General features: G+C 44.3%; 1 protein-coding gene across 1 annotated transcript in view; it reads left to right on the top strand.

The window, feature by feature from the left end:
- Window positions 1–8194, top strand: part of NCBP2 (nuclear cap binding protein subunit 2) — a gene marked incomplete at its 5' end in the record, with an annotated part of 36932 nt that extends 28738 nt beyond the window's left edge. Inside the window, one exon of the mRNA XM_040347721.1 lies at window positions 7909–8194. Coding sequence (XP_040203655.1) covers window positions 7909–7980 — 72 coding nt within the window. The remainder of the gene's footprint in view (window positions 1–7908) is intronic.
- Window positions 8195–15360: the final 7166 nt, after the last annotated feature.

Here is a 15360-nt window from a genome sequence, read left to right as displayed (position 1 = left end):
TACTATACCCATACTGTGTGGGGGGAGGCACAGTGTGGGGTATACTTAGGAGGAGGTCATGTCTTTGAGTGTTGGATGCTATGGGTGTTTTACCTGCCCCTTACAAGTGTAATGTGGCGTGTGCTTTGTGTTCTTGTCCACCATTGATGTGGCAATTTTGAGATGTACAAAGGTAAAGGTAAATGTCAGCGCAAATACATAAATGAACATGTAAGTTGGGATATAATAATCAGTCCAGTTAAAAGGTTAAGAAGCAATAATATGGCTGTTCAGTAGTGGCTGCTGTCCTCAGAGAGCTGGCTCTGTAGTAGACAAGAAAAGGAAGAGCCACCTAAGTGCAGTATTAAAACGGTTCCTTTAATGGCAGAGCATGCAATCACACTTACAAGAAATAAAAGATAAAAAGGCTCTTCTGTAAAGTCATGGAGTCCTCAATTCTGGATCTGTAGGATGCAGAGATGTGAAATTGCAGTGTGTTCTGGCTTGGTTTGAAGCCTGTCCTGTGGCCGTCAGGAGGAGGCTTGGTCCGGCGTGGAGCGCACGTGACGTCACAGGTCACGTGACTACTTCCGAGAACACTTCCGGGGGAGGGTTACCATAGAGGGCAAGGGGCTGATTTTGCTACGCACCTGCGGCCAATAGAAGGAGTGCGTAGCCCCTTGTCCTCTATGGTAACCCTCCCCTGAAAGTGTTCTCGGAAGTAATCGCGTGACCCGTGACGTCACGTGCGCTCCACGCCGGACCAAGCCTCCTCCTGATGGCCACAGAACAGGCTTTAGGGCCAGTTCACACCAGACTTGCGTGTGCTTTTTTTCTTCACAAAATGCATGCACAGTGTTTTCCATGTATTACAATGGCTCTAGTTCACACCATGCAGTCAGTTTCTGCACTGGAAACTGACTGCATGGTGTGAACTAGAGCCATTGGAATACATGGAAAATACTGTGAATGCATTTTCTTTATTGTACACCACGGGACACAGAGTGGGTTAAGGGTCACCAGCGGTCACCAGCGGTGATTGGACAATGGCGCAACCAATCTAAGACAGTACCCCTCCCATGAGGGAAGTACCTCCAGTTTTTTTCACCAGTGTCTAAAAGTGTTGGATGCGATAGGATGCTAAAAGGAAAGCTCTGCCAAAGAAGACCCTCTGGGGGTAAAAGAGCTATGCTTCCGGACCCACCCAAGACGCCTAAAGTAGGTCAAAACTGGATGAGATCCGGGCCTCATGCACGAGGCGTCGCCTGTAATGTCTCTTTTGGAGCACTGGGCTCTGAGGTCCAGCACTTTCGCTACTTCGCTAAAAGTCCTGGTCAGTCTTTTACAAGGCCCAGGGGAGAGGTATCCTTTAAATAGGAAGGTTGGCACACACTGCCTGTCATGAGGGGCGAAGATTGGTACTGTCTGATCTTGGCAGAAAACCTGCAGCGTGGATAAGGTAAGAGGTTAGGGTCCTAAAAGATTTTTAAGGACCTTTCCTATATTTTTAGTTAGATGTCTTTAATTCCGCCACCGAGGGGGGTAAAGAGTTGCAAACTACCACGTGTGGATGTTGGCTAAAGGCTCCATTCCCTGCTGCAAAGCTTGGTCAGCATCTCCTCCCTCTCCCCTCCTCCTCTCAGAGAAGTAACGACAAGAGGTTAGTAATGGGGGGGGGGGGGGGGGACAACTTTTAAAACAAACTGTTACCATACTAAAGCTAAGTGTTTTCACCCTAAAAAGCCGGAAGGGAAAGAGAGGGAAAAAACGTACCCACGCGATCGCCGCCATTGCTGGGTCACATGCGCGCTTCATCGGAGCGGGGGCGTGCGCACGAAAATGGCACAATCTTTTAAACACCATTAAAGGACCACAGATGCCAGCAGACCTTTCTCCTTGAAGGTTACAGCAGCATTGCAGGGGACACGCGAGACTCCATGTGGTTGGGCTGGTACATTACCAAGAGAGACACTCACTAGGGCATTGAAACTGTGTGTTTGAAGTTGCATACTTTATGTAGATTGCTAAACTGAGCACAGTAGTATATGCTTTGGAGTACCTTGGCTTTGCATAAGCAATATGACCAGGACAAAAAAGAAGCCGCTTGAGGCGGAAGGCTCTAGCACTGCTGGCTCAGTAACTTCCTCACCGGTAGTAGCCGATGCACCTGTACAGGATGAGACATTGCTGCTATCAGGAATAGCGGGTTCTCTGGTGAGGCATGGGCGTATGTCACCGAAGATACTTTAGCAGTAGCCCTAGACAATTTAGAAGGGAGAATCGCTACGTTAATCCCTAAATCCTCAAAAAAAGGAGAAAAAGCAAAACGGTTCCCCTTCTGTGGTAGACCTCCTTTCAGAAAAATCTGAGGATGATGCTTCACCTGCAGAGGATGAGGAGTCGGATGGATCAGGAGTATCGGAGGAGGCTTTCTCTGCATCCCAGATCCTGAAGTTGCAGGTGCAATGTTATGTGGGAACAGTGCTTCCGCATTTAAGTTACCTTCTGCAGGCTTAACTGAATCACCTGTCTCCTCTCTGGGTTCATTAAAAGCCCAGCAGAGTGCAAGCTCTTTTGCGGTGCACCCGTTACTAGAGGGACTAATGTATGCAGACTGGCAACATCCAGACAAGCGTTTCTCACCTCCTAAAAAGTTTGACATTCTTTATCCTATGGAGGAGAAGTTTTCCAAGAAATGGAGCCTACCGTCAGTAGATGCAGCTATTTCTTGCATAAATGAGAACCTGACTGGTGGATAATGCACAGGTGTTTAAAGATCCATCTGAAAAGAAATTGGAATCTTTACTAAAATCCTGATTTCTCTTGGTCGGTTCAGTTACCCAACCTGCTGTAGCAGCAGTCGGTATGTGTCAGGTCATCAAACAGATAAAACGAGGGCTAAAGTATTTGCCTCCAGAGCAGGTCAAATTTTGGGAGAATTTACCTAAAGCCAACAATGAATGCTATGAGAGATTCTGTTCTGCAAGCATCGCGCCTTACACTCCAGTTAGTGCATATGCACAGAGTTCTTTGGTTGAAACACTGGTCAGCAGAGGCTCCATGCAAAAAACTCTTGCCCAGTTTCCCCTTCCATGGCGAACGCCTCTTTGGGGACAACCTGGAAAAATATATCCAGAAGATATCAAGTGGTAAAACCACTCTTTTTTACCTGAGAAGAAGAAAAACAAGCGGCCTTGTTTAAAACGTTCTCTTTCCCCAGTTCTGGGAAGACCTGCCTTCAGCCAGTGGCGACGGCCTTTTCAGCCAGCCAAAAGAGCAAGGTTCAGGTTTTTATTTAAACCTTTTTGTGATCCCAAAACCAAACGGAGACGTCAGACCCATCCTGAATCTAAGATCTCTAAATTGATTTCTGAACATTCGCCATTTCCGAATGGAAACTATTCGATCCGTGGTCGCCACCCTACAAGGTGGAGAATTCATGGAGTCCATAGACCTCAAGGACGCATATTTACATGTACCCATCCATCCTGCACACCAAAGACTCCTAAGGTTTGTGGTAGAACAGCGCCACCTCCAGTTTGTGGCCCTGCCCTTTGGTGTAGCTACCGCGCCCAGAGTATTTACAAAAGTGCTCTGTTGGCAAACCTGAGGACACGGCATAGCGGTAACAGCCTACCTGGACGATCTACTTGTGATGGATCAATCAGTGGCAGGATTAAATCGCGCCATGCTCACTACGGTAAAATACCTGGAGCATTTAGGATGGATTGTAAACATACAAAAATCATCTCTGCAAGCCCAAAGAAGGGTAGAGTATCTGGGCATGATCATAGACACAGCCCAAAGCAGGGTATTCCTGCCAGAGCCAAAGATAGTCTCTGAAAAACCTGATCCACAAAGTCAGGACAAAGAAGGGGCCGTCTATTCGCCTTTGCATGAGGCTATTAGGAAAGATGGTGGCCTCATTCAAGGCTGTCCCTTACGCCCAGTTTCATTCGAGACTACTTCAAAGCAATATCCTAACTGCCTGGAACAAAAAGCTCCAAGCTCTGGATTTACCCATGCACCTGTCTCCACAGGTACGCCAAAGTTTCAACTGGTGGCTAAAGACCGAAAACTTGCGGAAAAAAATATGCTTTCTCCCAGTCACCTGGAAAGTGGTGTCTACGGATGCCAGCCTGTCGTGCTGGGGAGCAGTATTCGAAGAAGCCTCAGCCCAGGGAACCTGGGCCAAGACCGTAGAAAGTCTGCCCATCAACTTATTGGAGATCCGGGCAATATATCTAGCCCTGTGCAGTAGCTTACATCAATCACCAAGGAGGCACCCACAGTCAGGGTGCTCAGGAGGTGAATCGAATTCTGATATGGGCAGAAGAGCAGGTTCCTTGTCTGTCTGCAATCTTCATCCCAGGGATAGAAAACTGGCAAGCACACTGAGTCGCCAGCAGCTATCACCAGGAGAGTGGTCTCTTCACCCCGATATCTTCATATGCCAGAGATGGGGGACACCGGATGTAGACCTACTACCGTGTTTCCCTGAAAATAAGACCTACCCCGATAATAAGACCTAGCAGGATTTTCAGGGAGGGCTGCAATATAAGCCCTACCCCCAAAATAAGCCCTAGTTTTAAAGTAGTTGTAAACTGCTAGAATCCTCACTAATGCAGTGTTCTATAGTGTGGAAGGTGTGTGTTTGCTGTGGTCTGCTTTAATCGGGTAACTTCTTTTAGTGCCGCTATATTATCTCCAGCTGCTCTCCCCTTCTCTTCTTCTGGCTGTCAGTGGGGGATCTCGACCCCCTCCTCCATTTGAATTGCCAGAGCGGGTCACGGAAGCCGTGCTCAGCTAATCTTCACTGCTCTCCCCTTTTCTCCTGACTGCCAGCGGGGGATCTCCACCCCCCCTTTCCTCTGCATTGCTCGGTGCGGCAATGAAAGCGCCCTTCTGATCTCTGCTGCTCTCTTCTTCTGACTGTCAGTGGGGGATCTTGACCCCCCTTCCTCTGCATTGCTCGGTGCGGGCAATGAAAGCACCGTTCATCTGACCATTGCTGCTCTCTTTTTCTCTTGACTGTCAGTGAGGGAACTTGACCCCCCTCCCTCTACATTGCTCGGAGCAGGTCATGGAAAGTGCCGTTTATCTTCACTGCTCTCCCTTTCTCTTCTCCTCCTATCAGCGGTGGATCTCGGCACCCCCTTCTACAGTGCTCAGTGCAAGGAAGACAGCTAAGGCAAGTCATGGAAGCGTCGAGCAATGCTTTAGGAAAGTGAGACATACACATTTTGTATTGTATATTGATGTAGTGGCAAGGATTTTGTTAGTTTTCAAGCACTTTTGTTATTATTAACACTTGGCACATTGCATGGCAAGCCCTACCCCGAAAATAAGCCCTACTGTGTTTTTGGTGGCCAGAATTAATATAAGACCCGGGCTTATTTTAGGGGAAACAAGAGGGTGGACAACTTTGTGTCCAGGACGAGAGATCCTCTAGCCTACGGAACGGATGCTCTAATAACACCCTGGAATCAGTTCGCACTGATCTATGCATTCCCTCCGATCCCTCTCTTACAGAGACTACTGCGCAGGATCAAGGAGTGAATACCAGTAATCCTAGTGGCCCCAAATTGGCCCAGGAGGCCTTGGTATGCCGAAATCATAAAGATGGTGGTAGAAGGCCCTGGAAGCTTCCGCTTCTAAACGACCTGCTGTCGCAAGGTCTAGTGTTCCATCCTTCCTTACGGAAGCTAAATTTAACGGTCTGGCTGCTGAGACCCACATTTTGAAAAAAACGAGGGGTCTTGGGCCCAGCTCTTTCTACACTCATTAATGCTAGAAAGCCAGCCTCCAGACTTATGCTTTCCAGACCCTATAATAGATATGTTTCCTGGTGTGAATCCAGAGAATGGAATCCTCAAAAATATTAAATAAGCAGAATTCTTGCTTTTTGCCAGTTAGGAGTGGATATGAAATTAGCCCTTAGTACCATCAATGGTCAAATATCAGCTCTAGCAGTCTTCTTTCAAAGACCTCTGGCATCTCATTCCCTAGTTCGGGCAATTTCATTCAGGGGGTACTGCGGATCAATCCGCCAGTCAAGTCTCCCTTGTGCCCATGGGATCTGAATTTGGTATTGGCAGTGTTGCAGAAGCAACCTTTTGAACCTATTCGACACATTCCGCTTATTCTTTTAAGCAGGAAATTGGCCTTTTTTATTGCTATCTCTTCGGCTAGAAGAATATCTGAAATGGCAGCTCTTTCCTGTAAAGAGCCTTATTTAATTTGTCACAAAGACAAAATTCTACTATGACCCCACCCGGCCTTTTTACCTAAGGTGGTGTCGGCTTTTCATTTAAATCAGGACATTGTTCTGCCTTCTTTTTTTCCGGATCCGCGGACAGCGGAGGAAAAATTATTGCACTCTGGATCTAGTGAGAGCAGTAAAGGTGTATCTGCAGGCAACCGCTCCGATACGCAAGACAAATTTTTTGGTAATTTTTCCAGATGGACCCAAGAAGGTCCAAGCGGCATCGAAATCCACCATTTCTAAGTGGATTCGACAAGTAATTATTCAAGATTATGGTTTAAAGAACAGGACTCCTCCTTTTTCTGTTAAGGCGCACTCTACCAGGGCGATAAGTGCTTCATGGGCAGTGCACCACCAGGCATCGATGACTCAGATCTGTAAAGCTGCAATTTGGTCTTCAGTCCACACATTTTCCAAATTCTATCAAATAGATGTGAAAGGACATGAGGATGCCGCCTTTTGGCGAAGTGTGCTGCAGGCAGCAGTTTAGTCCACAAGCGGCCTGCTTGATCTGTGTCTCCCACTCTTCATATTGAGCATTGCTCTGGGACGTCCCATTATGTAATGGCTCTGTGTCCCGTGGTGTACGGTAAAGAAAACAGGATTTTTATGACGGCTTACCTGTAAAATCCGTTTCTTTGAGTACACCACGGGACACAGAGGTCCCCCCCCTTCTTATGGGAACCTTATTGCTTGCTACAAAACTGAGGTACTTCCCTGATGGGAGGGGTTATATGGAGGGGAACTTTCTTAGATTGGTTGTGCCAGTGTCCAATTACCGCTGGTGACCCTTAACCCACTATGTAATGGCTCTGTGTCCTGTGGTGTACTCCATGAAACGGATTTTACAGGTAAGCTGTCATAAAAATCAATTTTTTAGTGCAGAAAAAATGCATACAACTGTACAGAACTGCGTCTGGTGTGAACTGGCCCTCAGACCGAGCCAGATCACTGCAATTTCACATTTCTGCATCCTACAGATCTGGGACGGAGGACTCCATGACGTCACAGATGAGCCTTTTTATCTTTTATTTCTTGTAAGTGTGATTGCATGCTCTGCCATTAAAGGAACTGTTTTAATACTGCACTTGGCTGGTGCTTCCTTTTCTAGGCAATTTGGAGGCAGAGGCTGTAGCCTTAACACCTCTCAATCTGCATAGCGTCGGCAGCTCAAAGGTAAGCAGAAGCTTCAACCTGGTAACTCCTTAATACATTTATGTTACACTTGTGCATGTGCAAGGCTGCTGAGGTCTGCTTACTTCATTTTTAACATTGATTGCACTCTTTTTTTTTTTTTTTTATAAAAGAGGTGCTTGTTTGACCCCCGAAATGCATTTGCTGCTGTTGTGTTTTTTTTCTCAAAAATATATTTAGATTGTAGAAGGTACGTCACAAGTTTACCACATTTGAGGTGGCTAGGAAACCTTTCATGAAAGAAATATGCAGCCGGGCACTGCTGATCTTCTTCCCTTTTGAATGCGCTAGATGCTTACCTGTCTATTTTATACAGCACTTTGAGTTGCTGATCATTAGTGCAGAAGTGAGGAACTCTGATGGCCCTGAAGCATGTACTTTCAAAAAATGGTCAGCAATACCCTGACAAGGGTATGGGGTATGATATGCAACATCAAAACAATTAATTAATTCTTTTTTTTTTTTTTTAGGTCAGAGATGAGTACCGTGAAGACTATGATGCAGGAAGGGGAGGCTATGGTAAAGTTGTACAGACTTTTTGAAGACGCCCACAGCCAAGCTCAAGCTCTCCTTGGATGTGAAGTTTATTTGCGACAGCAGTTTTAAGTTTTTTGTTTCCCCTTTGTTTTGACCCAAGTAAATAAGTGTGTGTTTTTTGCTAATTTTGGCTTTATTTTTTAAGTCCTTCTACATGAAAATTAAGGTTCATATACACTTGTTCACATTTTAAATTAAACCTTTAAAAATGGCTTCAAAGCTGTAAAGTTTTTTTTGGTTCTTTTGTAATCTGTGTAGCACTGGCGCAAGTTTTCATGTCTTTTGTGTGTTTTATAACTAGCAATTGTTTTTATCTTTCAACTTTGATAGAACAGTGTTTTGCACTCCCTCAATGTGTGGAATAATATCTTCCTATGTGGAATAACCTGGTATATTTAGAACGTAGATTGTATCTTCTAAAAAACCAACAGTAGATAGAAGCCAAAATGTAAAGATGAAAAACTTTACATTATTATTATTGGTGTTGCCTAGGTTAAAGGTTTATAAAAAATAACAAACATGTTATACTTTCCTCCACTGTGCAGCTCGTTTTGCACAGAGTGTCCCCAATCCACGTCTTCTGGGGTCTCTCGGCGGCTGTCTCTGGTCCTGCCTGCAAGAACTTTCCACCTTCATGCGAGCGAGCGAGCGAGCTTGCATGGTGGCAAGTTCTTGCAGGCGTGCTCCCGTGATACAGCCGGCGGCTATAGCCGCTCACTATCACTCGGGCCCGCCGCGTTATTGAATGTGATTGACAGCAGCATGAGCCGCTTTCAATCTATCCACTCTAGCCAATCAATGACCAGGCTGAGCGGCGAAGAGGATGTCTGTGGCGAGCGCCGCAGGTGAACGGGCTCAGGTAAGTAAAACGAGGGGGGGGGGGGGTGTGGTATTGTCAGGATGCATTAAGGTGAAAAAACATGTACCTTTTAGTGTCCCTTTAACTGTCTTGGGCCCCAGTAACATGGGCTTATGGTGAAAGTTGTGGGTATATTTCTGCACCCATGAGCAATGGCTGTAGAGTACAGCTGCCCATTATAATGGGGTCTATTCCTTGCTGGTGTAAACTCGCACACAAGTGTATACCTGTACACAAGTTTACCCCAGAACTGGTTATATCCACGTCACAAATCCATGCTAAATGCAAAAAAAAAGGCAGAGCGTTCCGTTTCTATACAATCGCAGCAAAAACCGTGCAAGCCTGTTGACAGCAGAAAGATTTATATGAAAGTCCTTGCAACACCGTGTATATAAATACTGCAGTTCTAGTAGTTACTTAGTAGTAGGACTTCCAATTTTTATTATGTCTACTGTCTTGAATTAACCACCCCAATAGAAGGGTCTTTCAATGACGGGTGCCCAGCGACCGCTAGGGGCACGGGGGCCAGCCTACCGCAGTATAACTGCGACAGCTGTTCCGGAAGCGGTTAGAATAGACGCAGCAGGAGCAACGGCAGGAATAGCCCACCCTTGGCTGCAGTGATCGGCAAAGATTTTTTGGGAGAAAGAAATACCTTTTTAGAAGTGGTCCAATCGTTGCCGAGCACACATTCTAGCTGTTCATAAACAGGTCATGCAAAGGCTTTTGTGGACAAAGGCAATGGGCTTATCAATGTTAGCATGAAGCTTCCACTTAAATATAGTGGAAATGCCTCCACTTCCTCTTATTGCCATTCTGCATCCGGTATATCAGGGTCCGACTCCAGTTGAGAAACAGATGTAGAAAAGGAAGGGTGTTTATAAGCCCTGGACAAAGATGGCTATATTAAGGCCACAATCTGCAAGGATGGAAAACATGCAGAAAACTCTGCTTTTGTCAAGTAGGTTGCTTGTTGCACTCTAGAATTGTATACTGGGAATGATGTTAAAACCAGGTCCTGCTCTAGTACAAAGGATGCATTGTCACTCTGTGGGTTTTTCACAAAGTAGTGAAGGAGTGGGACATAGGGTCAGCGTGTCCAGAAGAAGTACACAATAACCAAGGTGTACTGTAGACCATTCTGCAAGGAATCCTCACTTTTACAGGTGAAACTCAAAAAATTCGAATATTGTGCAAAAGTTTATTTATTTCACTAATGCAACTTAAAAGGTGAAATTAATATATGAGATAGACTCATTACATGCAAAGCAAGATAGTTCAAGCCGTGATTTGTCATAATTGTGATGATTATGGCTCACAGCTCATGAGAACCCCAAATCCACAATCTCAGACAATTAGAATATTGTGAAAAGGTGCAATATTCTAGGCTCAAAGTGTCCCACTCTAATCAGCTAATTAAGCCATAACCAGAGGTCGACCGATATGGGTTTTTCTCTGGCCGATGTCGATATTTTGACATTGCGGTGGCCGATAATGATGGCGATTTTTTATTTTTTTGGTCGCAATGTTAGGCCAATTGTTTTTTTAAAAAAAAATTCCCCTTCATCTCATAAAATCTATCAGTTAGACCCCTTTCATACTGGGGTGTTTTTCAGGCGCTTTTGGGCTAAAAAAAAAATGGCACCTGTAAAACGGCTCCCCTGCAGTCTCAGTGTGAAAGCCCAGAGGGCTTTCACACTGAGGCGGTGCGCTGGCAGGATGTTAAAAAAAAAGTCCTGCAAACAGCATCTTTGGAGCAGTGTATACTGCTCCTCCACCACTCCTGCCCATTGAAATTAATTGGCACTACTGCCGAAGCACCTGCAGCGGTGCTACATGGGCACATTTAACCTCTTCATCGGCCGCTAGCTGGGTTAGCCGAATAGTGCCGCTAAAACTAGCAGCGTTTTACCGTCAACGCCTATCCGCTCCAGTGTGAAAACAGCGGAGTTCTGCCATAACACCTGCAAAGGGTTCCTGAGCCTTTAAATGGTCTTTCAGTCTGGTTCAGTAGGAATCACAATCATGGGAAAGACTGCTGATCTGACAGTTGTGCAAAAAAAAAAACATCATTGACATCCTCCATAAGGAGGGAAAGCCTCAAAAGGTAATTGCAAAAGAAGTTGGATGTTCCCTGTATCAAAGCACATTAAAAGAAAATTAGGTGAAAGGTAAAAGTGTGGGGGGGAAAAAAGGGGGCACAAGCAGCAGGGATGACCACAGCCTGGAGAGGATTGTCAGGAAAAGGCCATTGAAAATGGTTGGGGACTTTCACAAGGAGTGGACTGAGGCTGGAGTCAGTGCATCAAGAGCCACCACACACAGATGGATCTTGGACATGCGCTTCAAATGTTGTATTCCTCTTGTCAAGCCACTCCTAAACAACGTCAGAAGCGTCTTACCTTGGCTAAAGAAAAACAGACCTGGTTTGTTGCTCAGTGGTCCAGAGTCCTCTTTTCTGATGAGAGCAAATTTTTCATCTCATTAGGAAACAAAGGACCCAGAGTACGAAGGAAGAATGGAGAGGCAAACACTGCAAGATGCTTGAAGTTCAGTTCAAAGTTTCCACAGTCCGTGGGGAGTCATGTCATCTGCTGGTGTTGGTCCACTGTGCTTCCTTAAGTCCAGGGTCAACACAGCCATCTACCAGGAGACTTTTGGATCACTTCATGCTTCCTTCCGCAGACAAGCTCTATGGCAGGGGTCTCAAACTCAAATTACCTGAGGGCCACAAGACAAGTTTTCATATGCCATGGGGGGCCGCATGCAAACTTTCAAACTTCAAAAACAACAGTACTGGTGTCAGCGAGCGCATTATTACCACCAGCACTGGTGTAAGTCAGGGTTTGACAAATTTGCTTGGAATCTAGGAGCCAGCTAAAAAAGTTAGGAGCCAGAAAACGCACCCCGTCCCGACGAGCTTGCGCGCAGAACCGAACACATACGCGAGCAGCGCCCGCATATGAAAACGGTGTTCAAACCACACATGTGAGGTATCGCCGCGATTGGTAGAGCGAGAGCAATAATTCTAGCACCTCCTCTGTAACTTAAAACATGCAACCTGTAGATTTTTTTTAAACGTCGCCTATGAAGATTTTAAAGGGTAAAAAAGTTTGTCAGCATTCCACAAGCGGACGCAATTTTGAAGCGTGACATGTTGGGTATGAATTTACTCGGCGTAACATCTTTCATAATATTAAAAAAAAATGGGGATAACTTTACTGTTGTCTTTTTTTTTTTTTTTATTAAAAAAAGTGTAATTTTTTTCCCAAAAGAGTGCGCTTGTAAGACCGCTGCACAAATACGGCGTAACAGAAAGTATTGCAACGATCGCCATTTTATTCTCTAGGGTGTTAGGATAAAAAATATATATAATGTTTGGGGGTTCTAATTAGAGGGAAGAAGATGGCAGTGAAAATAGTGAAAAATGACATTAGAATTGCTGCTTAACTTGTAATACCAACGGCCACCACCAGATGGCGCCAGCTCACATCTGGTGGTAATAACTTGTAATACCAATGGTGCCAGCTCACAAAAAAAATTTTTTTTTTTTCCTCTTTGCTCCCCCCACTTCCGCCCTGCCTGCGGGCCATTTATAACTGGTCCGTGGGCCGGTACTTTGAGACCACTGCTCCATGGGGATGCCGACTTCATTTTCCAGCAGGACTTGGCACCTGCCCACACTGCTAAAAGCACCAAAATTTGGTTCAATGACCGTGGGATTAATATGCTTGATTTGCCAGAAAACTTGCCTGACCTGAGAATTGCCAAGAGAAAGATGAGACCGAACAATGCAGTAACACTGAAGACCGCTATTGAAGCATCCTGGTCTTCCATAACACCTCAGCAGTTCCACAGGCCAATAGCTTCCATGCCACGCCGCATTGAGGCAGTAATTGCTGCAAAAGGGGCCCAAATCAAGTACATATGCATGCTTCTACTTTTCTGAGGTTCGATATTGTTCTATGTACAATCCTTGTTTTATTGATTGCACGTAATCAAATTTTCTGAGATTTGGGGTTTTCATGAGCTGTGAGCTATAATCATCACAATTATGACAAATAACGGCTTGCACTATCTTGCTTTGCATGTAATGAGTCTCTCTCATATATTAATTTAACCTTTTAAGTTGCATTAGTGAAATAAATCAACTTTTGCACGATATTCAAATGAGTTTCACCTGTATTGTCAAATGACGGCCACAAGGTGGCTCTACAGGTCTGGGAGGCCGTCTTTTTACGGCCACTGGAGGGCATGCCTAAAATGTGTCTAAAGTGTCCGCCATAATATCGCAGTCCTGACAAAAATCGCAAGCTAACCGCCATTACTAGTAAAAAAAAAAATCACAATTCTATCCCCTATTTTGTAGCCGCTATAACTTTTGCACAAACCAATCACTATACACTTATTGCATTTTTTTTTTACCAAATATGTAGACTACGTATCAGCCTAAACTGTAAAAAAAAAAAAAAAAAAAAAAAATTGGGACATTTATTATAGCAAAAAACATTGTATTTTTTTCATAATTGTTGCTCTTTAGTTTATAGCACAAAAAATAAAAACGCAGAGGTGATCAAATACCACCAAAAGAAAGCTCTATTTGTGGGGAAAATAAACAACATCCATTTTGTTTGGGAGCCACGTTGCACGAATGCGCACTTTTCATTCAAAGCATGACAGTGCTGAAAGCTGAAATTTTCCCTGGGCAGGAAGGGGGTATATGTGCCCAGTAAGCAAGTGGTTAAAAGTATGCTTCCAGTGGTGTGAAGCAATACCATACCTGGTCATCAACCTGAGCGGTTGAATTCTAGCACCAAATTTGAACGGTTTGCATTGTGAAGAGAATACATTACAAACATAACCCTGTTTTACACAGTAATGGTCAAATATCCCTTTATTACTGGTGCACAACCCTGGACTGTATACAAATCCAGGCTTCCCCCCATCATGAAGGGCATACTCCCAAAGGGTCCTCAGGGACTGGGTTCCACAGCGATTGACTACAGCTCTAGACCTATATAGCATCCTGCATATAACTCAACGTATTGGTAAATTGGTGTGTGTGTACCTCCGTTTACAACGACGGCTGTCCAAGCCAGCTCAAGAGGCAAAATACATGAAACCTTCACTAATATGCAAAGGCGCCCTTAAGTCCAGTAAACAATCGGATTTTCTGACAACAAATGTGCGATGGCAGGGTTTTTTGTTGGATAATTCGACCATTTGTACACTCTATCGGACAATTGTTGTCAGAATATCCGACAACAAATGTTTTATAGCATGCTTTAAAACTGTCCAACAAATGTGTCTTGTCGGATTATCCCATTGTGTGTACACAAGTCCGTTGGAATAAAATCCAAAGCAGAAACACGCATGCTACGAACTAATGCTAACCATAGCACAACATTAGCAGAAGTTGCCCATAGAATGACGATAAAGAGATGAAAAACCATATAGTTTTGTGTATGTAGGCTGATAAAGTTACGCCGCCTATATGCATACCAAGTTCACAGCCAGCGCCCTTCGCACAAAATTCCATCCGATGGAAATCTGATCGTGTGTACGAGGCTCAACTCTGGTCCAGTTAACCAGTTTACTTTCAATAGCTCAGTTGGCCATTTGTAATATCTCCTTACCTCACAATGCAAGTTTTTAAAATTGGCCTGATTTTTAAAACTTTAACACGTTCAACCTTCTATGTCCCTAAGCTGCGTAGCATTGCCTTCCTTATCACCTGATAGTTGTCAAGAACAGTGAAATTAAGATAACGGCATGAATTTGAAGTGACATCCCTAAAATGCCTGGATTTTCAAACATTAGCAACAATTGGTAAAAGGGTTATGCCCTGAATGGTGCAGTGCAGCCTTGCCTCCAAAAACACAGTAACCCATAGCAGACCAAGAGGTATGGGATCCCACAATGACAATCCAACATGGGTAAGAACCAAGCAAACAAGAAAAAGGCTGCATGTGGAAAATGTAAATGAAACCAGTATAGACAGAAAAAGCAAGCCAATTTTAGTGACCCAAACTCTAAATGGCAGGGCTATGGGTGGGTCCAATTTATTTTCTTGATTAACCCCCCTATGGCATTATGGCCACTGCATTTTGGGTTGACTAGACCGCAATACAGACTCCTAATGGAAGCGAGGTTAGAACCATCAGGTTTTTACAGTTTTCTGTTGCCCTGTTGGAAAGATTTCCCCTCACTTCCTTTCCTCATGTCAAACACAACTTGGGAGAAAACCTCTTCAGTATGGCCACAGGCAACAACCTGACAGTTATATAAATAAAACATTTTTTTTTTTTTAATGGTGGTGCCCAGGATGAACAAAATATGCAGAACAATATCAACTTGGACAAAGCTCATTAACACCTAACTCACTCTTTACACTATTCAAAACTAAAAAAAAATGTTTTGGCTTGAGCTCTACTTTTAACGTTTATATATTTTAACAAAATGTTTATATATTACAATATAAAACACGCCGATCAGAAAAAACGGTTTTGGAAAAAAAAAAAAAAAC

Source organism: Rana temporaria, chromosome 4 (assembly GCF_905171775.1).
Source record: "Rana temporaria chromosome 4, aRanTem1.1, whole genome shotgun sequence".
Classification (NCBI taxonomy): domain Eukaryota; kingdom Metazoa; phylum Chordata; class Amphibia; order Anura; family Ranidae; genus Rana; species Rana temporaria.
This window is presented reverse-complemented; position numbering and strand designations above follow the sequence as displayed.